The sequence below is a fragment of the Cherax quadricarinatus genome, chromosome 2 (genome assembly GCF_038502225.1).
Source record: "Cherax quadricarinatus isolate ZL_2023a chromosome 2, ASM3850222v1, whole genome shotgun sequence".
Taxonomy (NCBI): Eukaryota; Metazoa; Arthropoda; class Malacostraca; order Decapoda; family Parastacidae; genus Cherax; species Cherax quadricarinatus.
In genome coordinates, this window is record NC_091293.1 from 43,408,744 (window position 1) to 43,436,241 (window position 27,498).

The 27,498-nt window shown below is 46.6% G+C and overlaps 1 protein-coding gene across 2 annotated transcripts in view; it reads right to left on the reverse strand.

Annotated features, from left to right (window-relative positions):
* Positions 1–22,165: 22,165 nt before the first annotated feature.
* Positions 22,166–27,498, reverse strand: part of LOC128706619 (uncharacterized) — a 63,582-nt gene continuing 58,249 nt past the window's right edge. For both annotated transcript variants that reach the window (XM_070088055.1, XM_070088065.1), the window contains exons 39-45: positions 26,534–26,661; positions 26,301–26,405; positions 24,372–24,503; positions 23,986–24,105; positions 22,757–22,921; positions 22,458–22,592; positions 22,166–22,379 (exon numbers count right to left, since the gene is read on the reverse strand). In XM_070088055.1, the coding sequence (XP_069944156.1) occupies positions 22,200–22,379; positions 22,458–22,592; positions 22,757–22,921; positions 23,986–24,105; positions 24,372–24,503; positions 26,301–26,405; positions 26,534–26,661 (965 nt within the window). In that variant the 3' untranslated portion in view covers positions 22,166–22,199. The remainder of the gene's footprint in view (positions 22,380–22,457; positions 22,593–22,756; positions 22,922–23,985; positions 24,106–24,371; positions 24,504–26,300; positions 26,406–26,533; positions 26,662–27,498) is intronic.

Consider the following 27,498-nt stretch of genomic DNA (forward strand, 5'->3'; position numbering starts at 1 on the left):
AAGGCAAAATCCGGAATAGATAATGCCCGAGAAGGAGAGAGATATAAAGAACAGAGCGTATACCACCTATGTAAGTGGATACGGGCTGCTGTGTAATGCAGCGAAGTATGAATAAATAGCTGATGGTACGGAATATCAGTGCGGAGAAGAAGGGCACTTTCATTAAAGGTCCCATCAGGAAAAGGATCTGAAGAATACAATAAATTATAGCCTGAGATGTGAGAAATAACAGCAGAGTGTAATTTTGGTTCCTGTAAGCAAACACCAACAGGGGCAAACTGGGAGAGTAACATCTGAAGCTCACCCCGATTACCCCTGAGGCCGCGTATATTCCACTGTAAAAAGGCCATGATTGGCAATGATAAAGATACTTGAAATCCGCAGGTAAGGGTTCCTACGGACTAGAAGGGTTAGAAAAGTCCACATGCGGAGGCAGTGGAAAATGTTCAAGCAGCGAAGGAACGGTGCGCTGTGAAGAAAGGAGTTGCGCAGATGGAGCAGAGGAGAGAGAAAGAGCGGAAGGTGGATCAGTGTCCATTGATGGTTTGGTCTCTGCAATATATTCAGAGATTGCTTCAAGTGTTTCGGAATTCAGAGATGTCGTATGGGAGACAATATTGGGAATGGTAGGGGGAGGATGAGTAAAGATTGGAACTGTATTGGACTGTACCAAGGTAGGGGGGGGGCGAAAGGGTGGAGGGAACTGGAGAAGCGTGGCAGGGGACAGAAGAGACAGGAACCTGGGAGGTGGCAGAAGAGGAAGAAACTTGGGAGGGAACAGGGGAGGAAGGTACGTTACGAGGAGGAGGGTGAACCTCTGCACTTGTAACTGAGCCAGTGAGAGGGGAAGAACTAGGGACAGAGACAGGGAGGGTAAAATGAGGAGGTGGAAGATGGGTAGGAGGTGTTACCGGACCTTTTTTTGACTTTTGAGAAGTAGAGGGACGATTGGGAAGAGGTGTCGTACGAGGTCTCGTCGATACTGAGGCTTGTAAGAGAGAACTCGAAGAAGCGAGATTAGACTGAGGCGTTGAAGTAGGGACGTCTGAGCCGAGGACAGCAAAAGGATTAGATACAGGAGTGATTATGGGAGAGGTAACCACAGAGGTGGGTGTAGAAGATGGGATACCAGAAGTGGGGGGACGTTTTGAAACACGGGAATAAGAAACACGTGGGAGTCTCCCTTGGAGGCGGAGATGAGAAACTGCCATGGCATAAGGGAGACCTTCTGTCTCTTTGAGGTAACGGATTTCCCGCTCGTTTAAATAGACCTGACAACGGCGAGAGTACGAAGGGTGAGCCTCATGACAGTTAAGGCAAGAGGGAGATCGATTGCAAGACGTATTAGAATGGTCATCGGCACCACAGACTGGGCATTCGGCGATAGATCTGCAATATTTCGCTGGATGGCCAAATCGCCAGCAATTTCTACACTGTTGTGGTGTAGGGATCACCTTTCGAACTTGTAACCGATGTCCTGCTATATAAACGGAGGATGGGAGTTCTCGGCTGTCAAAAGTTAAACGAGCCACATTGCTAGGGTATCGTCTCCGCCCACGGGCAGGAAGAACGTAAGTGTCTACCTTGAGGATTGGGAGATCTTGGAGTTCCAGCTGTTCTAGAATGTCGGTGCCACATGTCTGGAAATTTTGTTGAACTATGGTATGGGGCAGAATAACGGTACCACTACAAGAATTGAGGGAATGATGTTTTTCAAGGGTGACAGGAACAGTATCTATATGGGAAAGACGAGAGAGCTCACGAGCCTGGGTAGCATTCTGTACGGTAATGATGCGCGTACCGCTCTTAAGAGCATGAAAAGAAATATCTTTACCAACATGGCGTAGGAGTGCCTTGCCAATACTATGGTCAGAAAGATAGGCAGTAGAGGAAGTTGGTCGTAAAGTGAAGAATTTAGTCCACTGTTCAGTCTGAAACTGAGCGTGGAAAGGTAGTGAAGGACGTGTCGATCGTTTCTGAGAAGAACGAGAAGGTGAAGGTGGAGAAGTATCATCAGCAGGTAATTGTCGTTGACGTTTAGGCGTGGGACCAGAGTTGGTCCGACGTGGAACGGGTCGGCGATTTGAAAATTGCCGCACCGTAGAGGGAGAGGCCGGAAGCATAGTCAGAGGAGAGCGAAGGTCTGATAAATCGAAGGAGTCAGTCGAGGCCTCAGTACCTGAAGCGGGTGAGGAAACAGCACCGGCAATAGGTACAGAGGCATGAGGAATGTCTGAAGAGTGGTCCAAAGACGAGGCGGGGTCAGAACGGGGTGCGGTATCAAGAAGGGGCCCGGGGGTACCAGGTTCATGGACTAGGGCTGCCATGGTTAGGTTACTTCTTTCTTTTTGTTTTTAAGAAAAAAAAAGAAAGAAGAAAAGAAAATAATAAAAAAAATAAAAAAAAAAGGGGGAACCGGGGAGGGATAGTTCCTAGGAGGAATGAAAGGGCCAGAAATCTCCCTCCGCGCCCAAGAGGACTCGACACCGCTAGTAGCGCAGATGCAGCATGGAACCCGTGCCATACCCTACCCTTCATGCCAGTAAACCAGCAATCTGGGATAGCAACCTCACATCTGCCGAGCTACCTCGGTGGACAAAAGAGAGGGCGGCCGGATATCCGCCACAAAGCATACCTCCTTCAGCCACCACCCCCGGAATCCGAAAGGTGGCTTCCAGAGATACACCCGTCGCCCAAAAGACACCCAAAGCTACTCCGGGATACCGGAGAGGGATCGGGACATCCCTAGGCAATCCAGATTCCACGGCAAACTACGCCACCGCCAAGAAACCTCAACGGAATGGGATGGACCCCGGTGTCCTTTCCCCTACCTAGGAACTAGCGCGCCTGTGGGAGAAATCACGAAGGCTAAAAAGAGGAAGGGCAAAAGGGAGGGGTGAGGAGGAGGAGGAGGAATGGAAAAAGGGGAGGATGGGGAGGATGGGATAGGGGAGGGGAGAATGGGGGGGTAATTAGGTTCGGTCTGAGGAAGAAGACCGACAGGGCTAATTCCTCAGACCAAGAGCCTCTTCACCACGCCAAGGAGCCCCCCTTGAAGAGGTCTAGGAGGAATGAAAGGGCCAAAAATCTCCCTCCGTGCACAAGAGGACCTCAGCACCACAAGTAGCGCAGATGCAGCATGGAACCCATGCCATACCCTACCCTTCATGCCAGTAAACCAGCAATCCGGGATAGCAACCTCACATCTGCCGAGCTACCTCTTTGGACGAAAGAGGGCGGCTGGATATCCGCCACAAAGCATACCTCCTTCGGCCACCACCCCCGGAATCTGAAAGGTGGCTTCCAGAGATACACCCATCGCCCGATAGACACCCAAAGCCACCCTCTGGGATACTGGAGAGGGATCGGGACATCCCCAGGCGATCCAGATTCCACGGCAAACTACGCCACCGCCAAGAACTTCAACGGAATGGGATGGACCCCGGTACCCTTTCCCCTACCTAGGAACTAGTGCGCCTGTGGGAAAAATTCCAAAGGACAAAAAGAGGAAGGGCAAAAGGGAGGGGTGGGGAGGAAGAAAGGAAAAAGGGGAGGATGGGATAGGGATGGGGGGGATTGAGGGGTAATTAGGTTCTGTTTGAGGAAGGAGACTGAGGTCTAATTCCTCAGACCAAGAGCCTCTTCACGCCAAGGAGCCCCCCCTTGAAGAGGTTTTCACCAGTTAAGTTATTGTTATAATCAAAACTAAACGCTTAACCACCAAGGTTATACAGCGCTGCCCAGTTTGGTGAACGTTTCAAGCCAATACGACTTAATGGCAGAGCCAGCACTAAGGTGGTATTCATCTTCGGCTAACTTCCAAGATTTTCATTTATAAATTCAGATTATAATCAAAACTAATCGCTAAATCCACAGCGATCATACAACTCTTTGGCCGCTTCTTTATTAATACCAAGCCTAGAGAAATACTTCAGTCATCCAAGGACATGCAAGGCCATCCACCTGGAGGTAGGCCTAGCACATCCTTGAAATGAAAAGTCCGAATTACTTTTTCCATCTTTAAAAAAAAAAAAAAAAAAAATTCCCAAATCTCAGTATAGGACGAAACTAAACCCATTGGGGTTCTACAGCACTTGAGGCATAAGAAGAATATCTGTAGTCAAGAACCCCTAAAATTATAATTAAATAAAGTGCTAAACTGACAAGGGTCGTGCAGCGCTGTGGGGCAGAAAATAGTGCTGGGTCTATAAACAGCTAGTTGGAAACTGAATCAGAAGTGAAGGAAGAGAAGAGCTGGATGGGATGCAAAGTGCTATACATAAAAGTTCGTATAGTAAAGAAGCTGTTGACAGTCAAAAAGTGATCAAAAGTCAAAGGAGAGAATTATTATTATTATAATCAAAAAAGAAGCGCTAAGCCACAAGGACTATACAGCGCTGCAGGGCAGGAAGGAAGCGAGGGCATCAGGTGGCAAAAGGGAGATGGATGAGTAATAGGTTACGGATAACAGCGGGGTAGTGGATGGTGAAAGGGTAAAGGGCAGCAAGAGACTGAACTAGAAAGGGCTGAGGGGAGTGCGAAAAGTATCATCAGAGTTTGTGGAGTAAATCAGTCGTTGTCAAGAAGTCAATGAGAGAGTCAGGATTAAAGGAGGGTCCATCAGCAAGAAGGGAAGGTAGAGAGATGATAGTAGAACGAAGACGACGGAGGTAAATTCTGCGTGCTCGTTGATAGAGGGGGCAGTCTAACAATGTGGCTAATCGATACTGGAACCTGACACTGCTCACAGAGAGGAACAGGGTGCCTCTCCATGAGATACCCATGAGTAAGACGAGTGTGGCCAATGCGAAGGCGGGAGAGAGTGGTCTCCCAACCTCGGCACTGATGACAAGAAGACGGCCAGTAACCTATGCTCGGTTTAATAGAATGAAGTTTGTTACCGAGCAGAGTTGACCAACGTTGTTGCCAACGGGTGCGAAGGTGGGTAGCTATTGCAGCAAAATAGTCCAGAAATGGAACACCTCGATAGGAAATTGGTAGGTCATGTACTGCTGACCGCACAGCAGTGTCTGCCTGTTCATTGCCCTGTACGTCGACATGACCAGGGACCCAACAAAAAACAATATCTTTATGTTTGGTAGAGATATGGCGTAGCCAAAGTTGGATACGGAGAACTAGGGGAGGAGATGTATCAAATTTTCGTATAGCCTGTAGAGCACTAAGGGAGTCTGAGACTACTACAAATGATGACACAGGCATAGATGCGATACGAATAAGTGCTGCAAGAATGCCATACAGTTCAGCAGTAAAAATGCTAGCTGAAGATAGTAAATGCCCTCGTACGACGCTGTCCGGAAACACTGCTGCGAATCCGACACCGTCTGAAGACTTAGAGCCATCTGTGTACACAGCGGTGGCATGAGAATGGGAGTGGAAGTGATCAAGAAAAAGAGAGCGGGAAGCCACCGTAGGCAGTTGAGCTTTCGAGCAAGGGAGTGAGAAAGAACAGACCCGAACAGCTGGAACTTCCCAGGGGGGTAGGGAAAAGTGAGATGCTACATGAACATATAAAGGTGGTAACTGAAGGGAAGACAAGAGTGAATGTAGGTGAAGAGAAAAGGGACGGAGCAAACAGGGGCGGCGAACGAATAAAGAATGTCTACTAATATCGGTGACCATTCTATAAATGGAAGGATTGTGTAGATCGTGAGAGCATACATAGTAACGAAGGCAATGGGCATCACGGCGATCAGACAAGGATGGAACATTTGCTTCTGTATAGAGGCTCTCAACAGGGGAAGAGCGAAAAGCACCAAGGCACAAACGTAAACCTTGGTGATGGATAGAGTTAAGGCTAGAGAGAGTAGCAGGAGAGGCCGCGGAATAAATCTGGTCACCATAATCGAGTTTCGATAAAACGAGGGCTGAATGTAGGCGAAGCAGAGTTCGACGATCAGCTCCCCAGGAAAGATGAGCAAGGGTTTTAAGAAGGTTTAGCCGGCTGTGACAAGTTGCCTTCAGAGAGGTAATGTGAGGTTTCCAGGTTAACCGACGGTCAAAGAGAAGGCCTAGAAACCTGACTATCACGTTCGGGGATACGGGAGCCATAGAGATACAAAGGATGATCGGAGATAACAGAGCGTCTAGTGAAAGTAATTTGGTGAGTTTTGGTACTTGAAAATTTAAACCCATGTGTGGTGGCCCAAGTGGAAACACGGTCGACCGCATGCTGGAGAGAAACTGCAATAAGGTGACAGTCAGCGCCTGCACAAGCAATAGCGAAGTCATCAACATAGTGATGACCAAATATTGGGTGGAAGAACAGAGGCCAAATCATTTATAGCAAGGAGAAAAAGTGTTGTGCTTAGAACACATCCCTGAGGGACACCTTCAGCTTGGACGAAGTCCGGGGAAAGAACATTGACTCGAACACGGAAATGTCTGTCAGTTAAAAAGTTCTTAAGGAAGGATGGTAGATTGCCTCGGAGGCCTAAGGAATGGGCCTGGGCCAAAATAATATACCTCCAAGTTGTGTCATATGCCTTCTCAAGGTCAAAAAATATGGCAATAACTGAGTGATTATTCGCAAAGGCATTACGAACATACGTATCCAAGCGTAGTAAGGGGTCTATGGTAGAACGACCCTTACGAAAGCCATATTGACTAGCGGAGAGACTGTTGCGAGTCTCTAAATACCACATTAAACGTCGATTTACGAGGCGTTCCATCACTTTCCAAACTGCACTTTTAAGAGCGATGGGGCGATAATGGGAGGCATCATGTCCTGTAGTACCCGGTTTGCGTAAAGGGAGAACAATGGCAGATTTCCACATTATTATTATTATAATCAAAAAGAAGCGCTAAGCCACAAGGACTATACAGCGCTGCAGGGCAGGAAGGAAGTGAGGGCATCAGGTGGCAAAAGGGAGATGGATGAGCAACAGGTTACGGATAACAGCGGGGCAGTGGATGGTGAAAGGGTAAAGGGCAGCAAGAGACTGAACCAGAAAGGGCTGAGGGGAGTGCGAAAAGTATCATCAGAGTTTGTGGAGTAAATCGGTCGTTGTCAAGAAGTCAATGAGAGAGTCAGGATTAAAGGAGGGTCCATCAGCAAGAAGGGAAGGTAAAGAGAGAGTAGTAGAACGAAGACGACGTTGGAGGTAAATTCTGCGTGCTCGTTGATAGAGAGGGCAGTCTAACAGAATGTGGCTAATCGATACTGGAACTTGACACTGCTCACAGAGAGGAACAGGGTGCCTCTCCATGAGATACCCATGAGTAAGACGAGTGTGGCCAATGCGAAGGCAGGAGAGAGTGGTCTCCCAACTTCGGCACTGATGACAAGAAGACGGCCAGTAACCTATGCTCGGTTTAATAGAATGAAGTTTGTTACCGAGCAGAGTGGACCAACGTTGTTGCCAACGGGTGCGAAGGTGGGTAGCTATTGCAGCAAAATAGTCCAGAAATGGAACACCTCGATAGGAAATTGGTAGGTCATATACTGCTGACCGCGCAGCAGTGTCTGCCTGTTCATTGCCCTGTACGTCGACATGACCAGGGACCCAACAAAAAACAATATCTTTATGTTTGGTAGAGATACGGCGTAGCCAAAGTTGGATACGGAGAACTAGGGGATGAGATGTATCAAATTTTCGTATAGCCTGTAGAGCACTAAGGGAGTCTGAGACTACTACAAATGATGACACAGGCATAGATGCAATACGAATAAGTGCTGCAAGAATGGCATACAGTTCAGCAGTAAAAATGCTAGCTGAAGATAGTAAATGCCCTCGTACGACGCTGTCCGGAAACACTGCTGCGAATCCGACGCCGTCTGAAGACTTAGAGCCATCTGTGTACACAGCGGTGGCATGAGAATGGGAGTGGAAGTGATCAAGAAAAAGAGCGGGAAGCCACCGTAGGCAGTTGAGCTTTCGAGCAAGGGAGTGAGAAAGAACAGACCCGAACAGCTGGAACTTCCCAGGGGGGCAGGGAAAAGTGAGATGCTACATGAACATATAAAGGTGGTAACTGAAGGGAAGACAAGAGTGAATGTAGGCGAAGAGAAAAGGGACGGAGCAAACAGGGGCGGCGAACGAATAAAGAATGTCTACTAATATCGGTGACCATTCTATAAATGGAAGGATTGTGTAGATCGTGAGAGCGTACATAGTAACGAAGGCAATGGGCATCACGGCGATCAGACAAGGATGGAACATTTGCTTCTGTATAGAGGCTCTCAACAGGGGAAGAGCGAAAAGCACCAAGGCACAAACGTAAACCTTGGTGATGGATAGAGTTAAGGCTAGAGAGAGTAGCAGGAGAGGCCGCGGAATAAATCTGGTCACCATAATCGAGTTTCGATAAAACGAGGGCTGAATGTAGGCGAAGCAGAGTTCGACGATCAGCTCCCCAGGAAAGATGAGCAAGGGTTTTAAGAAGGTTTAGCCGGCTGTGACAAGTTGCCTTCAGAGAGGTAATGTGAGGTTTCCAGGTTAACCGACGGTCAAAGAGAAGGCCTAGAAACCTGACTATCACGTTCGGGGATACGGGAGCCATAGAGATACAAAGGATGATCGGAGATAACAGAGCGTCTAGTGAAAGTAATTTGGTGAGTTTTGGTACTTGAAAATTTAAACCCATGTGTGGTGGCCCAAGTGGAAACACGGTCGACCGCATGCTGGAGAGAAACTGCAATAAGGTGACAGTCAGCGCCTGCACAAGCAATAGCGAAGTCATCAACATAGTGATGACCAAATATTGGGTGGAAGAACAGAGGCCAAATCATTTATAGCAAGGAGAAAAAGTGTTGTGCTTAGAACACATCCCTGAGGGACACCTTCAGCTTGGACGAAGTCCGGGGAAAGAACATTGACTCGAACACGGAAATGTCTGTCAGTTAAAAAGTTCTTAAGGAAGGATGGTAGATTGCCTCGGAGGCCTAAGGAATGGGCCTGGGCCAAAATAATATACCTCCAAGTTGTGTCATATGCCTTCTCAAGGTCAAAAAATATGGCAATAACTGAGTGATTATTCGCAAAGGCATTACGAACATACGTATCCAAGCGTAGTAAGGGGTCTATGGTAGAACGACCCTTACGAAAGCCATATTGACTAGCGGAGAGACTGTTGCGAGTCTCTAAATACCACATTAAACGTCGATTTACGAGGCGTTCCATCACTTTCCAAACTGCACTTTTAAGAGCGATGGGGCGATAGTGGGAGGCATCATGTCCTGTAGTACCCGGTTTGCGTAAAGGGAGAACAATGGCAGATTTCCACAGATGGGGAAGAACTCCTTGTGCCCAAATAAGATTGAAGAGGTGTAAGAGGACTACAAGGGCTGACCGATGTAAATGTTGTAACATACGAATATGAATGTCATCAGGCCCAGCTGCCGATGATCGGCAAGCTGAGAGCGTTGCCTCCAGTTCTTGAAGTGTAAAAGGCACATTATACTGTTCTTCTCCGAGAGAAGAAAAGTCCAAGGGTACTAACTCTCTGGCAGACTTTGAGGAAAAAAACGAGGGGCATAGATGGAGCCCTCGGGAAATACGGACCAGATGTGTGCCAAGTTCAATGGCAACGTCGAGAGGGTTTGCTATATCAACACCAGTGACCCGTAGAACAGGAGCCGGGTCAGGAGAGTATTTACCACTCAATTTCCTCACTTTTTTCCAGACTGCACTCATAGAAGAAGCAGAGGTGATGGTGGAAACAGTCTCGCCAACAAGTGCGTTTAGCTTCACGGATGACACGGCGAGCGATCGCACGCTTCTGCTTAAAATCAACAAGTCTCTCAGCGGTTCTATTGTACCGGTACCTGCCCCATGCAGCACGTTTCAAACGTACTGCACGAGCACAAGCAGGAGACCACCAAGGCACGCACTTCTGAGAATGCCTGCCTGAGGTTTGGGGTATAGAATAAGAAGCTGCGGTATAAACTGATGTCGAGAAGATGTGTAGGAGCTCATCAATGGAGGATGAAGAAGGAACCTCACTAATTATTATTATTATAATCAAAAAGAAGCGCTAAGCCACAAGGGCTATACAGCGCTGCAGGGTAGGGAAGGAAGCAAGGGAATTGGATGGCAGAAGGGAGGGGGGATGATCAGCAGGTTACAGAAAACAGCGGGGCAGGGGATAGTACGGGGGTAGAGGGTAGCAAGAGATACAAGTAGAAAGGGCTGAAAGTATCAGAATTTGTGAAGTAAGTCAGTCGTTGTCAAAAAGTCAATGAGAGAGTCCGGATGAAAGGTGGGTCCATCAGCGAGAAGGGAAGGTAAAGAGAGAGCAGCGGGGCGAAGACGACGACAGAGGTAAATTCTGCGTGCTCGTTGATAAAGTGGGCAGTCCAACAGAATGTGGCTGACTGATAATGGAGCTTGGCAATTCTCACAGAGAGGAGCAAGACGCCTCTCCATGAGATATCCATGAGTAAGACGAGTATGGCCAATGCGAAGACGGGAGAGAGTAGTCTCCCAACCTCGACACTGGTGATAAGAAGACGGCCAGTAACCTATACTCGGTTTAATAGACTGAAGTTTGTTGCCGAGCATAGTAGACCAACGTTGTTGCCAACGGGTGTGAAGGTGGGAAGATATTACAGCAAAATAGTCCGTACATGGAATACCTCTATAAGAAACTGGTAGGTCATGTACTGCTGACCGCGCAGCAGTGTCTGCCTGTTCATTGCCCTGTACGTCAACATGACCAGGGACCCAACAAAAAACAATATCTTTATGCTTAGTAAAGATGCGGCGTAGCCAAAGTTGGATACGGAGGACTAAGGGGTGAGGTGTATCAAATTTTTGTATAGCCTGTAAAGCACTAAGGGAGTCTGAGACAACCACAAATGATGACACAGGCATAGATGCAATACGGATAAGTGCTGTAAGGATGGCATATAATTCAGCAGTAAAAATACTAGCTGAAGATAGTAAATGCCCTTGTACGACGCTGTCCGGAAACACTGCTGCGAATCCTACGCCGTCAGAAGACTTAGAGCCATCTGTGTACACAGCAATGGCATGAGAATGAGAGTGAAAGTGGTCAAGAAAAAGAGAGCGGGAAGCGACCGTAGACAGTTGGGCTTTCGAGCAAGGGAGGGAGAAAGAACAGACTCGAACAGCTGGAACTTCCCAGGGGGGTAGGGAAAAGTGAGATGCTACATGTACATAGAAAGGTGGTAGTTGAAGAGAAGACAAGACCGAATGAAGGCGAAGAGAGAAGGGACGGAGTAAGCAGGGGCGGCGAACAAATAAAGAATGTCTACTAATATCAGTGACCATTCTATAAATGGAAGGATTGCGGAGATCATGAGAGCGTACATAGTAGCGCAGGCAATGGGCATCACGGCGATCGGATAAGGATGGAACGTTCGCTTCTGCATAGAGGCTTTCGACAGGGGAAGAGCGAAAAGCACCAAGGCATAAATGTAATCCTTGGTGATGAATGGGGTTAAGGCTAGAGAGAGTAGCAGGAGATGCCGCTGAATAGATCTGGTCACCATAATCAAGTTTCGATAAAATAAGGGTGGAATGTAGGTGAAGGAGGGTTCGACGATCAGCTCCCCACGAAAGATGAGCAAGGGTTTTAAGAAGGTTCAGCCGGCTGTGACAAGTTGCCTTCAGAGAGGTAATGTGAGGTTTCCAGGATAACCTACGATCAAAGAGGAGGCCCAGAAACTTGACTATCACGTTCAGGGATACGTGAGCCATAGAGGTACAAAGGATGATCAGAGATGACAGAGCGTCTAGTGAAAGTGATTTGGTGGGTTTTAGTGCTGGAAAATTTAAACCCATGTGTGGTGGCCCAATTGGAAACACGGTCGACTGCATGCTGGAGAGAAACTGTAAGGAGGTGACAGTCAGCGCCTGCACAGGCAATAGCGAAGTCATCAACATAGAGTGATGACCAAATATTTGATGGAAGACTAGAGGCCAAATCATTAATAGCAAGGAGAAAAAGTGTTGTGCTCAGAACACATCCCTGGGGGACACCTTCAGCTTGGACAAAGTCCGGGGAGAGCACATTATTAACCCGAACACGGAAATGCCTGTCAGTTAAAAAGTTCTTAAGGAAGGATGGTAGATTGCCTCGAAGGCCTAAGGAGTGGACTTGGGCTAAAATATTATACCTCCAAGTTGTGTCATATGCCTTCTCAAGGTCAAAAAATATGGCAATAACTGAGTGGTTATTCGCAAAGGCATTACGAACATACGTATCCAAGCGCAGTAAGGGGTCTATGGTAGAACGTCCCTTACGAAAGCCATATTGACGAGTGGAGAGACTGTTGTGTGTCTCTAAATACCACACTAAACGTCTATTTACTAGACGTTCCATTACTTTGCAAACTGCACTGGTAAGAGCAATGGGACGATAGTGGGAGGTTTCATGTCCCGTAGTGCCTGGTTTGCGGAAAGGGAGAACAATGGCGGATTTCCACAGCTGTGGAAGAACTCCTTGTGACCAAATAAGATTGTAAAGGCGTAATAGGACTGCAAGGGCTGACTGATGTAAATGTTGTAGCATACGAATATGAATGTCGTCGGGCCCAGCTGCCGATGATCGACAAGCTGAGTGTGTTGCCTCCAGTTCTTGAAGTGTAAAAGGCACATTATACTGTTCTTCTCTGAGAGAAGAAAAGTCCAAGGGTGCTAACTCTCTGGCAGACTTTGAGGAAAGAAATGAGGGGCATAGATGGAGTCCCTGAGAAATACGGACCAGATGATTGCCAATTTCATTGGCAACATCTAGTGGGTTTGCTATATCAACACCGGCAACTCGCAGAACAGGAGCCGGGTCAGGAGAATATTTACCACTCAGTTTTCGTACTTTTTTCCAGACTGCACTCATAGAGGAAGCAGAGGTGATGGTGGAGACATAATCTCGCCAGCAAGTGCGTTTAGCGTCACGGATGACACGGCGAGCGATCGCACGCTTCTGTTTAAAATCAAGGAGTCGCTCTGTGGTTCTGTTGTACCGGTACCTGCCCCATGCAGCGCGTTTCAAACGTACTGCACGAGCACAAGCAGGAGACCACCAAGGCACGCATTTCTGAGAATGCCTGCCCGAAGTTTGGGGTATAGAATGAGAAGCTGCGGTGAAAACGGAGGACGAGAAGAGGTGTAAAAGCTCATCGATGGAGGACGAAGAAGGAACCTCTTTAAAAACAGTCAGGTGTGAGTAAAGGTTCCAATTTGCCCGATTAAATTGCCAGCGTGGGGTGCGAAGAGGTGGCGAATATGAAGGGGAAGAAAGAATGATTGGGAAATGATCACTGTCATGTAAGTCCGGGAGAACAGACCAAGTAAAGTCTAATGCGGCGGAGGAAGAGCAAACTGAGAGATCGATGCAAGAGAGAGTATGAGTCCGAGGATCAAAATGGGTGTGAGTACCTGTATTTAAAACATGGAGGGGGTGGGTGGCAAGAAAAGCCTCTAACTGAATTCCACGGGAATCACAGTGAGACCCTCCCCAGAGGAAATGGTGGGCATTAAAATCACCAAGTAACAGAATCGGTGGCGGTAATGACGAAACAAGGAAGGCAAAATCCGGAATAGATAATGCCCGAGAAGGAGAGAGATATAAAGAACAGAGCGTATACCACCTATGTAAGTGGATACGGGCTGCTGTGTAATGCAGCGAAGTATGAATAAATAGTTGATGGTACGGAATATCAGTGCGGAGAAGAAGGGCACTTTCATTAAAGGTCCCATCAGGAAAAGGATCTGAAGAATACAACAAATTATAGCCTGAGATGTGAGAAATAACAGCAGAGTGTAATTTTGGTTCCTGTAAGCAAACACCAACAGGGGCAAACTGGGAGAGTAACATCTGAAGCTCACCCCGATTACCCCTGAGGCCGCGTATATTCCACTGTAAAAAGGCCATGATTGGCAATGATAAAGATACTTGAAATCCGCAGGTAAGGGTTCCTACGGACTAGAAGGGTTAGAAAAGTCCACATGCGGAGGCAGTGGAAAATGTTCAAGCAGCGAAGGAACGGTGCGCTGTGAAGAAAGGAGTTGCGCAGATGGAGCAGAGGAGAGAGAAAGAGCGGAAGGTGGATCAGTGTCCATTGATGGTTTGGTCTCTGCAATATATTCAGAGATTGCTTCAAGTGTTTCGGAATTCAGAGATGTCGTATGGGAGACAATATTGGGAATGGTAGGGGGAGGATGAGTAAAGATTGGAACTGTATTGGACTGTACCAAGGTAGGGGGGGGCGAAAGGGTGGAGGGAACTGGAGAAGCGTGGCAGGGGACAGAAGAGACAGGAACCTGGGAGGTGGCAGAAGAGGAAGAAACTTGGGAGGGAACAGGGGAGGAAGGTACATTACGAGGAGGAGGGTGAACCTCTGCACTTGTAACCGAGCCAGTGAGAGGGGAAGAACTAGGGACAGAGACAGGGAGGGTAAAATGAGGAGGTGGAAGATGGGTAGGAGGTGTTACCGGACCTTTTTTTGACTTTTGAGAAGTAGAGGGACGATTGGGAAGAGGTGTCGTACGAGGTCTCGTCGATACTGAGGCTTGTAAGAGAGAACTCGAAGAAGCGAGATTAGACTGAGGCGTTGAAGTAGGGACGTCTGAGCCGAGGACAGCAAAAGGATTAGATACAGGAGTGATTATGGGAGAGGTAACCACAGAGGTGGGTGTAGAAGATGGGATACCAGAAGTGGGGGGACGTTTTGAAACACGGGAATAAGAAACACGTGGGAGTCTCCCTTGGAGGCGGAGATGAGAAACTGCCATGGCATAAGGGAGACCTTCTGTCTCTTTGAGGTAACGGATTTCCCGCTCGTTTAAATAGACCTGACAACGGCGAGAGTACGAAGGGTGAGCCTCATGACAGTTAAGGCAAGAGGGAGATCGATTGCAAGACGTATTAGAATGGTCATCGGCACCACAGACTGGGCATTCGGCGATAGATCTGCAATATTTCGCTGGATGGCCAAATCGCCAGCAATTTCTACACTGTTGTGGTGTAGGGATCACCTTTCGAACTTGTAACCGATGTCCTGCTATATAAACGGAGGATGGGAGTTCTCGGCTGTCAAAAGTTAAACGAGCCACATTGCTAGGGTATCGTCTCCGCCCACGGGCAGGAAGAACGTAAGTGTCTACCTTGAGGATTGGGAGATCTTGGAGTTCCAGCTGTTCGAGAATGTCGGTGCCACATGTCTGGAAATTTTGTTGAACTATGGTATGGGGCAGAATAACGGTACCACTACAAGAATTGAGGGAATGATGTTTTTCAAGGGTGACAGGAACAGTATCTATATGGGAAAGACGAGAGAGCTCACGAGCCTGGGTAGCATTCTGTACGGTAATGATGCGCGTACCGCTCTTAAGAGCATGAAAAGAAATATCTTTACCAACATGGCGTAGGAGTGCCTTGCCAATACTATGGTCAGAAAGATAGGCAGTAGAGGAAGTTGGTCGTAAAGTGAAGAATTTAGTCCACTGTTCAGTCTGAAACTGAGCGTGGAAAGGTAGTGAAGGACGTGTCAATCGTTTCTGAGAAGAACGAGAAGGTGAAGGTGGAGAAGTATCATCAGCAGGTAATTGTCGTTGACGTTTAGGCGTGGGACCAGAGTTGGTCCGACGTGGAACGGGTCGGCGATTTGAAAATTGCCGCACCGTAGAGGGAGAGGCCGGAAGCATAGTCAGAGGAGAGCGAAGGTCTGATAAATCGAAGGAGTCAGTCGAGGCCTCAGTACCTGAAGCGGGTGAGGAAACAGCACCGGCAATAGGTACAGAGGCATGAGGAATGTCTGAAGAGTGGTCCAAAGACGAGGCGGGGTCAGAACGGGGTGCGGTATCAAGAAGGGGCCCGGGGGTACTAGGTTCATGGACTAGGGCTGCCATGGTTAGGTTACTTCTTTCTTTTTGTTTTTAAGAAAAAAAAAGAAAGAAGAAAAGAAAATAAAAACAAAAAAAAGAAAAAAAAAGGGGGACCGGGGAGGGATAGTTCCTAGGAGGAATGAAAGGGCCAGAAATCTCCCTCCGCGCCCAAGAGGACTCGACACCGCTAGTAGCGCAGATGCAGCATGGAACCCGTGCCATACCCTACCCTTCATGCCAGTAAACCAGCAATCTGGGATAGCAACCTCACATCTGCCGAGCTACCTCGGTGGACAAAAGAGGGCGGCCGGATATCCGCCACAAAGCATACCTCCTTCAGCCACCACCCCCGGAATCCGAAAGGTGGCTTCCAGAGATACACCCGTCGCCCAAAAGACACCCAAAGCTACTCCGGGATACCGGAGAGGGATCGGGACATCCCTAGGCAATCCAGATTCCACGGCAAACTACGCCACCGCCAAGAAACCTCAACGGAATGGGATGGACCCCGGTGTCCTTTCCCCTACCTAGGAACTAGCGCGCCTGTGGGAGAAATCACGAAGGCTAAAAAGAGGAAGGGCAAAAGGGAGGGGTGAGGAGGAGGAGGAGGAGGAATGGAAAAAGGGGAGGATGGGGAGGATGGGATAGGGGAGGGGAGAATGGGGGGTAATTAGGTTCGGTCTGAGGAAGAAGACCGACAGGGCTAATTCCTCAGACCAAGAGCCTCTTCACCACGCCCGGGAGCCCCCCTTGAAGAGGGGAACCTCACTAAAAGCAGCGAGGTGTGAGTAAAGATCCCAATTTGCCCGATCAAATTGCCAGCGAGGGCTACGGAAAGGTGGTGAATAGGAAGGAGAAGTAAGAATGATCGGAAAATGATCGCTGTCATGTAAGTCTGGTAGAACAGACCAGGTGAAGTCTAGTGCAGTGGAGGAAGAGCAGACTGATAGATCGATGCAAGAGAGAGTATGAGTACGAGGATCAAAATGGGTGGGAGTATCCGTATTTAAAACATGGAGGGGGTGAGAGGCAAGAAAAGCCTCCAACTGAATGCCACGTGAGTCACAATGAGACCCCCCCCAGAGGAAATGGTGGGCATTAAAATCACCAAGTAACAGAAGTGGTGGTGGTAAGGATGAAACAAGAAAGGCAAAGTCTGGGATAGAAAATGCTCGAGAAGGAGAGAGATGTAAAGAACATATTGTAAACCACTTATTCAAGTTGATACGGGCTGCAGTGTAATGCAGCGGGGTACGGACAAATAGTCGACAGTACGGAATATCATTGCGTAGAAGAAGGGCACTTTCATTAAAGGTCCCATCTGAGAAAGGATCCGAAGAATACAATAAATTATAGCCTGAGATAGGTTGGAAAACAGCCGAATGTAATTTTGGTTCTTGTAAGCAAGCACCAACAGGGGAAAACCTGGAAAGCAACAACTGAAGCTCACCCCGATTACCCCTGAGGCCGCGGATATTCCACTGTAAATAGGCCATGATTGGCGATGAAGAAAATATCAGGAATCTGTAGGTAAAGGCACCTACGGACTAGAGGGGTTAGAAAAGTCAACGTGTGGTGGCATTGGAAGATGTTCAAGTAGCGAAGGAACGGAGCGTTGCGAAGAATGGGGTTGTGAAGATGGAGGAGAGGGAAGAGAAGGAACAGGAAGTGAATCAGTGTCCATTGAAGGTTTAGTCTCTGCAATATATTCTGAAATGGCTTCAAGTGTTTCTGAATTCAAAGATGTATGGGAGACCATATTGGAGATAGGAGGAGGGTGAGTAAAGATTGGGACAGTAATGGACTGTACCAAAGTAGAGGGGGAGGGAAAAGTGTAAGGGACTGGAGATGAAGTGTGGGGGGGGGACAGAAGAGGCAGAAACCTGGGAGGTGACAGAAGAGGGAGAAACTTGGGAGGGGACGGGGGTGGAAGGCATAGTACGAGGAGGAGGGTGAATCTCCACACTTGTAATAGAGCCAGAGAGAGGGGAAGAACTAGGTACAGAGACTGGAAAGGTAAAGTGTTGAGGTGGAAGAAGGGAAGGAAGGGGCAAAGAAGATTTGAGCAATGTGGATTTTTTGGACTTCTGAGTAGAGGAGCGATTGGTATTAGGTGTCGTACGAGGTCTTGTCGATACTGGGGCTTGTGAGGAAGGACGCAAAGATGTGAGAACAGACTGAGTTGTAGTCGGGACGTCAGAGCCAAGGACAGCAAAAGGATTAGATGCCGTAGTGGCTATGGGAGGGGTAACAACAGAGGAGGCTGCAGAAGATGGGACCCCAGAAGTGGGGGGACGTTTGGAAACACGAGAATAAGAAACACGGGGTAGTCTCCCTTGGAGGCGGAGATGAGTAACTGCCATAGCATAAGGGAGACCTTCTGCCTCTTTGAGGCAACGGATTTCACGTTCATTTAAGTAGACCTGGCAACGGCGGGAGTACGAAGGGTGAGCTTCATTACAATTAAGGCAAGATGGAGGTTGACTGCAAGATGTATTAGAATGGTCGTCGGCACCACAGACTGGGCATTCGGCCATAGATCTGCAATATTTCGCTGGGTGACCAAAACGCCAGCAATTTCTACATTGTTGCGGTGTAGGTATCACCTTTCGAACTTGTAACCGATGTCCCGCGACATACAGAGGACGGGAGTTCTCGGCTGTCAAAAGTTAAACTAGCCACATTGCAAGGGTAACGTCTCTGCCCCCGGGCAGGAAGGACATAAGTGTCTACTTTGAGGATTGGGAGATCCTGGAGTTCCAGCTGTTCAAAAATGTCATTGCCACATGACTGGAAATTCTGTTGGACTATGGTATGGGGCAGAATGACAGTACCACTACAAGAATTGAGAGAAAGATGTTTTTCAATAGTGATAGGAGTAGTATCGATATTCGAAAGGAGAGAAAGATCATGAGCTTGGGTAGCATTCTGGACAGTGACGATGCGCATACCGCTCTTGAGAGCGTGAAATGAAATATCTCTGCCAACATGACGCAGGAGCGCTTTGGCAATACTATGGTCAGAAAGGTAGGCAGAAGTTGGTCTTAAAGTAAAGAATTTAGTCCATTGTGTGGTCCGAAACTGAGCGTGGAGAGGGAGTGCTTGACTTGTCGGTCGTTTCCGAGTAGAATGGGAAGGTAACGACGGAGCATCATCAGGAGATTGACGTTGGCGTTTAGGAGTAGGACCGGAGTTGGTCCGGCATGAAATGGGTGGGCGATTCGAAAATTGCCGTACCGTAGAGGGAGAAGCCGGAAGCATAGTCAAAGGAGAGCGGAGTTCAGACAAATCGAAGGAGTCAGTCGAAGCCCCGGTACCTGAAGCGGGTGAGGAAACAGCACCAGCAAGAGGTACAGGGGCATCAGGAGTGTCCGAAGAGTGGTCTAAACACAAGGCAGGGTCAGAATGGGGTGCGGTATCAAGAAGGGGCCCGGGGGTAGTGGTTTCATGGACTAGGGCTGCCATGGTTAGGTTACTCCTTTGCTTTTTGTTTTTAAGAAAAAAAAAGAAAATAAAAATAAAAAAAAGAATAAAAAAAGGGGGGAGCGGGGAGGAATAGTTCCCAGGAGGAATGAAAGGGCCGGAAATCTCCCTCTGCGCCCAAGAGGACTCGACACCGCTAGTAGCGCAGATGCAGCATGGAACCCGTGCCATACCCTACCCTTCATGCCAGTAAACCAGCAATCCGGGATAGCAACCTCACATCTGCCGAGCTACCTCGGTGGACAAAAGAGAGGGCGGCCGGATATCCGCCACAAAGCATACCTCCTTCAGCCACCACCCCCGGAATCCGAAAGGTGGCTTCCAGAGATACACCAGTCGCCCAAAAGACACCCAAAGCTACTCCGGGATACAGGAGAGGGATCGGGACATCCCCAGGCAATCCAGATTCCACGGCAAACTACGCCACCGCCAAGAACCTCAACGGAATGGGATGGACCCCGGTGTCCTTTCCCCTACCTAGGAACTAGCGCGCCTGTGGGAGAAATCACGAAGGCCAAAAAGAGGAAGGGCAAAAGGGAGGGGTGAGGAGGAGGAGGAGGAATGGAAAAAGGGGAGGATGGGGACGGTGGGATAGGGGAGGGGAGAATGGGGGGTAATTAGGTTCAGTCTGAGGAAGAAGACCGACAGGGCTAATTCCTCAGACCAAGAGCCTCTTCACCACGCCAAGGAGCCCCCCCTTGAAGAGGCAAAGGAGGGAAGATAAAGTAACAATGGTAGGGCGGTGGATGAAAATTCTACAAGATCGCTGGTAAACCGGACAGTCTACAAGAAAGTGACGAACCGAAATAGGGACCCGACAAATCTCGGAGGAATAGGATGTCACTCCACGAGATACTCGTGGGAAAGACGAGTATGGCCCATGCAGAGACAGTAGAGCGCAGCCTCATAAGTACAGCAGTTGTGGTAAGAGCCACAAACCCTAACGTGGTTTAATAGAATGTAATTTATTGTGCTTATCTGACCACTGTCATTGCCAACGATTGCGAAGACGGGTAGATTGTAAAATAACCCCTTAACGGAATACCTCTATAGGAAACCGGAAGAGCATGTACTACTGACTGAAGCAGAGTGCCTGTTCATTGCTCTGCACACCAATGTGTCAAGGAACCCAACAAACTACGTTGTTTTTGCTAGTTATACGAGCAACCAAAGCTGAATACGAAGAACCACTGGATGAGGGGAATTAAATTGTTTAATGGCTTTTAAAGAGCCGAGGGAATCCAAAAATATCACATATGCTGAAAGACATGTAATACGGAGAAGTACACTACGAGGATGGCATATAACTGCCTTAAAAATTACTAGCAGTTTAATAAATTACCTAGAACATCAGGGAGCACCGCCGCAAACCCAACTCGGTTATTAGATTTAGAGCCATCAATATAACATTGACAGCATGAGCATGCGTCCATGATCAAGAAAAAGACTGAGAAGTAGCTGTAGGGGAAGGGAAAAAGCAGATGCTACATGAACATACAAGGAAGGCAACTGGAGAGAAGACCAGAGTGGAGACGAAGGAGTAAGCAGGGGAGCCGATCAAATAACGGGTCTCTAACCTCCGAGACCAACCTACAAGTAGAAGGAACATGATCATGAGAGCAGACAAAGTAAAACGCATTGAGCATCACTACGATCGGCTAAGGAAGGAACATTCGCCTCAGTTTAGAGGCTTTCAACAGGGTATGAACGAAATACAAACAGAGTCCGGCGATCTGCGCTCAATGAACGATGCGCAAAAATTTTAAAGTTTAGCTTTCTATGGCAAGCTACCTTTCAAAGAGGAAATGTGATGCTTCCATGTCAACCGGCGATCGAACTTAAGGCCAAGAAACTTTACCGTATCACATTCTGGGATACACTAGCCATGCAAGTACAATGGAGTATCTGGGACGAGAAGGCATGTAGGGCAAGTAATGGAATGGGATTTTGCCCAATGGGAAACTATTACATCCTGAAGCGAGGCTGCTACCAGGCCACAGTCAGTGCCTGTTTAAGCTATACCGAAGTCGTCCACATTAAGCGACGACCAAATATGCGATGGAAGAACAGACTAGATCATTAGCAGCCAGCAGAAAAACTCAAGTGCTAAGGAAAAGCTTGTGGGACTCCCTCGGCCTGAACAAAGTCTGAAGAAAGCAAGGCGCCAACACCACGACCACCTTCATGCGAGTTGGAAAGGGGGAGAGAACTAGGTACAGAGACCGAAGAGGAAAACTGTTGGGGGAATTTTAAGCACCAGATGAATGCGAGGAGAGGTTCAAATTCGCGAGGTTCAGGAAGCGCGAAAAAGGTGTAGGCGTGCGAGGCCTCGCAAACAAACTAGTGGGTGAGAAGATGAAGTAAAGGTAGGAAGTAGCAAGATGGTTTCAGAGGGCAAAACCGCGAAAGAATTAGAGTCGAGGGCGACCCCGAAAAACGCGGGCACCACCGGAGGAGCTGGTAGGCGGGTGGACCACCGAGGTTGGAGGTCTCCTAGCTACTCTATAATAAAAATTATGGGGAAACCATTTATGAAGTATCTGGAGAATCTAGGGCAAATTGGTTTTGGGGGGAGAAACTTTAGAAGCCTTGACAAGCATACATTCTTGAGAACCTAAGTGATAGGAGGGGTCTTAGATCTGAAAATGCTAAGGATTATTCATGTGGATACCTTTAATGATTCTTCAGCACTTAGGGACAGCACACTCTGGTAGAAGCTTCCCCCACACAGCAACTAAGATTTAATCCAAACATTACATTCAACTATCATCGGTAGCCACACAACGTGTAACATTACCTATGCTGTATCTGCATTTTCCTATCGCCTGAAAAAACCTATATTCTTAGCACTAAGGAGATGTGAAAAGTCTTCAAGCATCTGAGGTTTATTAAAAAATTTTAAACTGTTTATAAATTACGAGTTCCTCTGTACACAGCCGTGTACACTACTGATGGCACCATTTCAAGTTTGTCTTCAAGGTATTCTTCATCCAGCCAACCCAGACCAGCATAGGCAATCTTCAACTCTCGTTGCTCGCCATACAGGAATGGGAAAGATGAGGGACATAACGAAGGTGTAGTTTTTATCTGAAAAAAAGTAAAAAAATAAATAATTTAAAACTCACAAGAACTTTTGATATTTTATTTACATTATCTTATTCTCACCTTCCTGACGAAGACGAAATTTACTCCCTTCATGTAGTATACGAGAAGGTCTTCTCGTCTCTGTATAAAGAGTGCAATGTCACCCACTGTAGTGAGACTCAGGCTGCTGTGTACAGCCCCTTCGATTTCCAATTTCTGTAAAAATATTTAATTACTATTTGACAATTTATGGTAGGACGGAGCTTAACAGCTAAAGTATAATTTTTTTTTCCTAGCAAATATATAATGAACCATAGCTCTAATCTAGTACAGGAGTCTTTCCCCGTGACATTTTAATGTTTGCAAAGACTTGGAATTACCTGAAGGCTTTCCATCTCCAAGATCTTAACATCGACTTTTATGCTAAAGATTAGTATAGATGAATTACAGATGCGATTTGGTAGTGTTGTGACTGCAACAATTGCCAGAGACTTCAGTACCAGCACATCCACGTCAGAAGCACCAGCAACCTCTGTACTACTTACCTGAAAATGTTAAATTGCTATTCTTAGTACCTATCCCTTTCATCCTGAAGCTAGCTTTTAACCGTGCCATACTGTACTCCAAACCCAGTACGTAATCTATTTGAAAAGAATTTACTGGAAATTTCCCTAGCTAATTAAGCTGAAATAAAAAAAAAAAAAGGGGGGAAAGGGGGTGATTGTTGGCAAATTTGAAGAGTTCATTGCAGGTTTAATAAATTGAGGTTGGGGGGGGGGAAGAGGGTGAAAATGGTTCATTAAACTAAAACATTGCTTCCTCATCTCTCAACACTTAAAATTCCAACAGAATAAACATACAGCAGCGTCAGCCACACTGGGCAAGAAAATACACGGCTTGTCCCCAGGGCCACTGGACTTTAGGATCCTAAAGTGGCAAATATGAACCAGTAAAAATTATGCCAAGACATGCTTTCATCATAGATTTAATCAAGTTCAAGAAAATAAATCAAGACTTATTTACCTCAACTGCCCTTTTTAACCTTTTAATTAAGAGAAAGATGGAACACTGCCCCCCCCCCCTCCACCTGGAAGAAAAACTGGCAAGCTGCTTCCCAAATCCCCAGTGTGAACGGGCCAGTTTAAAATTTATGTACAGGCATCAACTTAAAAATTGTAGTTTGCAGTTAGAGGGGAATGTAGGTAAAGACAATAGAAATGAGCACGCAGTTCTTTCAATCAGCACTCCAAAGAGGAAGTTGGAGTTTCATATTTCTGTACTGAAAGGGCAATAGTGCAATGAAATTAAACAGCATGTAAAGTGTTCATTTAAAGTTACTACTTTAAACTATTAGTTCCAATTTGCTGCAGACAAGTGGAATTTACAGTAGGTTAGAAATCCCAGGGTTTGCGACCTATCAGCATTTTAACACCAGCAGTCTGGCACACAGGAGGGGTGACAGTTTAATGCTTATCCCCCCCCTTTACATACTTTAAAAATTAAAGTTGAAAATATTTCCCCTCTTAAGTGTGAAAACCTCTGCTTATTTAAGGGCCAAAATTTAGTTGAAGTAAATTATCCCTGACGTCGCTTGTTACTCAAAACTGACCAATTTCATTTCATCGAAGTGTTCATTATGCTCGAAGAGTTTCAGGCGAGCTGGCTCGAAGTCTGTCTCTTCCTCAGCTACCAACAGATACGTGTGGTGTCCCAGGCTCATCCAAGCTCCCTGAAGGTAGAATTTTCAGCATTTTATTTTTAAGTCCAAGATGAACAAAATGTACAACACCTTTGTATCTATTGTGGAAACTTCACCCCCCCCCCCCCGCCACAAGTCTCGGCCTTGAAAGGTTGGGTTTTGTCCAGTATGAATCTGAAGCACGAAGAGTGGAAAGTAAAAGCTCAAGGCACTGGTTTGCAAAACTTTGCAAAAGATAGTCACGAGTCGTGTAATTACCACTTACAACTGTAAAAGCTAGGGACAGGGATAATTACCTTGACAGCCCGCTTTGTATCCAAATAGTTCATAAGGCTGAATCCTGAAGCCGGCAGCCCACACAGCACTGTCGAACTTGCTACATAGTCTAGCACAGCAAGGCACAACCTGTTGTCCTTAAGTCTAAAACTCTGAAAAACGAAAATTTTTCCAATAGGTTAACCTTTCCAAGTAAATGTATACTACATTAGGAGAATAAACCTTCCCTAAAAATTTTACTCTACATTTTAATTTACCAGCTTCAAAATTTAAGCAAGAAAAACTGCTTAAAGCTATGAAAAATTCATTAATCACTGCATAGCTAAAATTTAAATTGAGCTTTAAATACCCCTGTAGTCTAGGTTTGATCGTCTAGCTGACGAGGTATGGCAGGTAATCTTTAAAAGCACTTTCACATTTTGCCTACATTAGGCTTTATCAAAGTACACAATTAGCGCTAGTAGTTGGGTCAAGTACTGGGCGAAGTATCACTTGACAGCCTTTCCCTGTCAACGGAGAGATGAGTATGGTCAGGATGGAGTCTGCTAGTGCACTGATGGTGTACAATCCGGGCTAATTGTTACAAAGACATGGAAACAATTAAGATGGAGAGCAGGATATCAGATGAACAAGGTTTTAGGAAGAGTAGGGGGGGTAGACCAAGTGTTTTCAGTGAAACGGGTGAACAGTATTCAGTTAAGAGGTTTTCGTGGCATTTGTGGATTTGGAAAAGGTGAATGATAGGGGGTGGACAGGGAGATAACGTAGCAAATGTTGCAAATGTATGGAATACGAGGAGTGAGGTCCAGGTTAGAGTATGTAGCAGAGGGATATTTCCCAGTAAAAGTAGGCCTTAAGACTAGGATGTGTGATGTCACCATGGTTCAGTATGTTTAGATTAGGTTTTAACAGAAGCGAATGCTTGTTGCCAAGAGGTGTGGGGTTAAAAAATGAACAAAGTGGGAGTTGTCACAGTTGCTCTTTGACGAGACTTTGGTGATTCTGAAGAGAAGATGCAGAGATTGGTGGAAGAGTTTGGTAGGGTATGTAAAACCAAATTTTAAGTATAGGAAAGAAAGGCGAGGATAAAAAATTATGTAACGAAAGATTGGATATCAGACGGAGAGTATGGAGGCGAGTATGTTCCGATATTTAGCAGTGGACGTGTCAGCAGATGGGTCCATGAAAGAGGCGAATCAGAAATTAGGGGGGGGGGAGGAGAGTGGTTTACCGAGTAATGAGAAAACTGTCCATGGGAGCAAAGAGGGGAATGTACAATTGTAATTTTACCAACGCTCTTGTATGGATGCGAAGAGTGGTTGGTAAATGTTGCAACAAGAAGGCTGGAGGCAGTGGAGATGTGAGAGTGCCATGTAAATATAATGCAGAGAATTTGTAGTTTGGAAATTAGGTGCGGGATTACCAAAACTTGTTCAGAGGGCTGAGGAGAGGTTGTCGAGGTGGTTCGGACATGTAGAGGATGGAACAAAATAGAATGATTGAGAATAAATAGTGTAGGGAAGGCGGGGGTAGATGTCGGCCTAGGAAAGGTTAGAGGGGGCGGGGTTAATGGAAATTTGTGCGAGAGGCTTGGACTTCAAGCAAGCATGCGTGAGGTTGTTAGGTAGTGAATGGAGTTGAATCGTTTAAGACTATGCTTAGAGTAAGCAAGGTAACATTTATGAAGGAATCCAGGGAAACTGCAGGCCGGACTTGAGGCCTAGAGATAGGAAGTACAGTGCCTGCACTTTGAAGGAGGGGGTGTTAAATTTCACCAAGCAACTGACTTTCCACCACTTCCACGCCCTTCCCCAGTGAAAATACAAGTTCGTTAATTTAAGTTCTCTCGGCTGAAAGTTACATTTGTTACAGTAGAAGTAGTGGACAGCAAGAAAAAACTAAGATTGTCCCAAACATAAGTTTCACAGCTTACTTTCACTAAATCTTACCACCAAGTGTTTACATTGGACGATTCCAAATGCTGCTTCGAGTCCAATTTCCCCGACCGAAGAGTAGATGTGACCATAGCTGTGGCTCCCACTTTCCAGTGGAATCTGGAGCAGGAAAAAAATTTAGTATGCCTCAAAGTACGCAAAAACTAATCTCTTACTAAATTGTGCCAACTACATTTTAACTTCCCTGGTTTAAAACTTATTTCATCTACACAAACTAATGCAAATACCAGTGAGAAGTCTGACGTAACAGGGACGCCCGCTGGAGTAGCATTCATTGGTTGACCGCCGCAAGTTGCAAGTAGACCACTACCTAGGCCAGCAGCGCTCAGGGGCTCCAGAACACTTACAGCTGGATCTGAAAGCATTGAACTAAGCTGGGAGGCCCCAATAAGTAAACTTTCCTACAGCCTGGTGGCTAAAGCTCCCGCTTCACACAAGGAGGGCCCTCCTAGATTCCCGGCGGGTGGAAACATTTCGACTTTTCCTTACACCTGTTGTCCTGTTCACCTTGCAGCAAGTGGGTACCTGGGTGTTCGTAGACTGGTGTGGGTCGCATCCTGGGGTACAAGATTGAGTACCAATGGAAATAAGTTGGTCCTCGGTGACGCACTGACTTGTCCTAGGTGGACAACCCTACGGAGTTAAAAATCCGAACGAAATCTTCTCGTCTTACCCCACCCCTCTGAGAAATTAAATTTTAAATTCTTTAAAAAATTGCCTGGAATACATAAATAATCCGCATATAGGAGAAACTTACGACGCTGTGTGACCAGTTATTACACCTACCACAAACTCTTACGTGTTGGTCTTCTGTGTGCGAGATACTTGTGTATTGTTCGTCAATTACTATTCATCACCTACATTGTTCTGGTCAAATTGTTTTGTTTATTTTATTAAAGCCTACCATCTTCAATGATGTTTAGGTTAACAAGTATTCTAAATACGAACAGTAAAGTCAATGTAGTATATTAAAGATTCTTTACTGTTTATACTACTTCATTCCGCCTTTATCTTTAGATAGAAACGGATGAATTACTTTTTAAACAAAGGATTTTCAAACTCCATTTTCTAGGTAGTACATTACTTAATATTCCTTTCATCAGCTTTGATTATAATTTGTGGGCTGTAAAGAAAATTGTAGACTAAATTGAAGTTTTTAATTTCTGTAGAAGTTAACCAACAAATATTTATA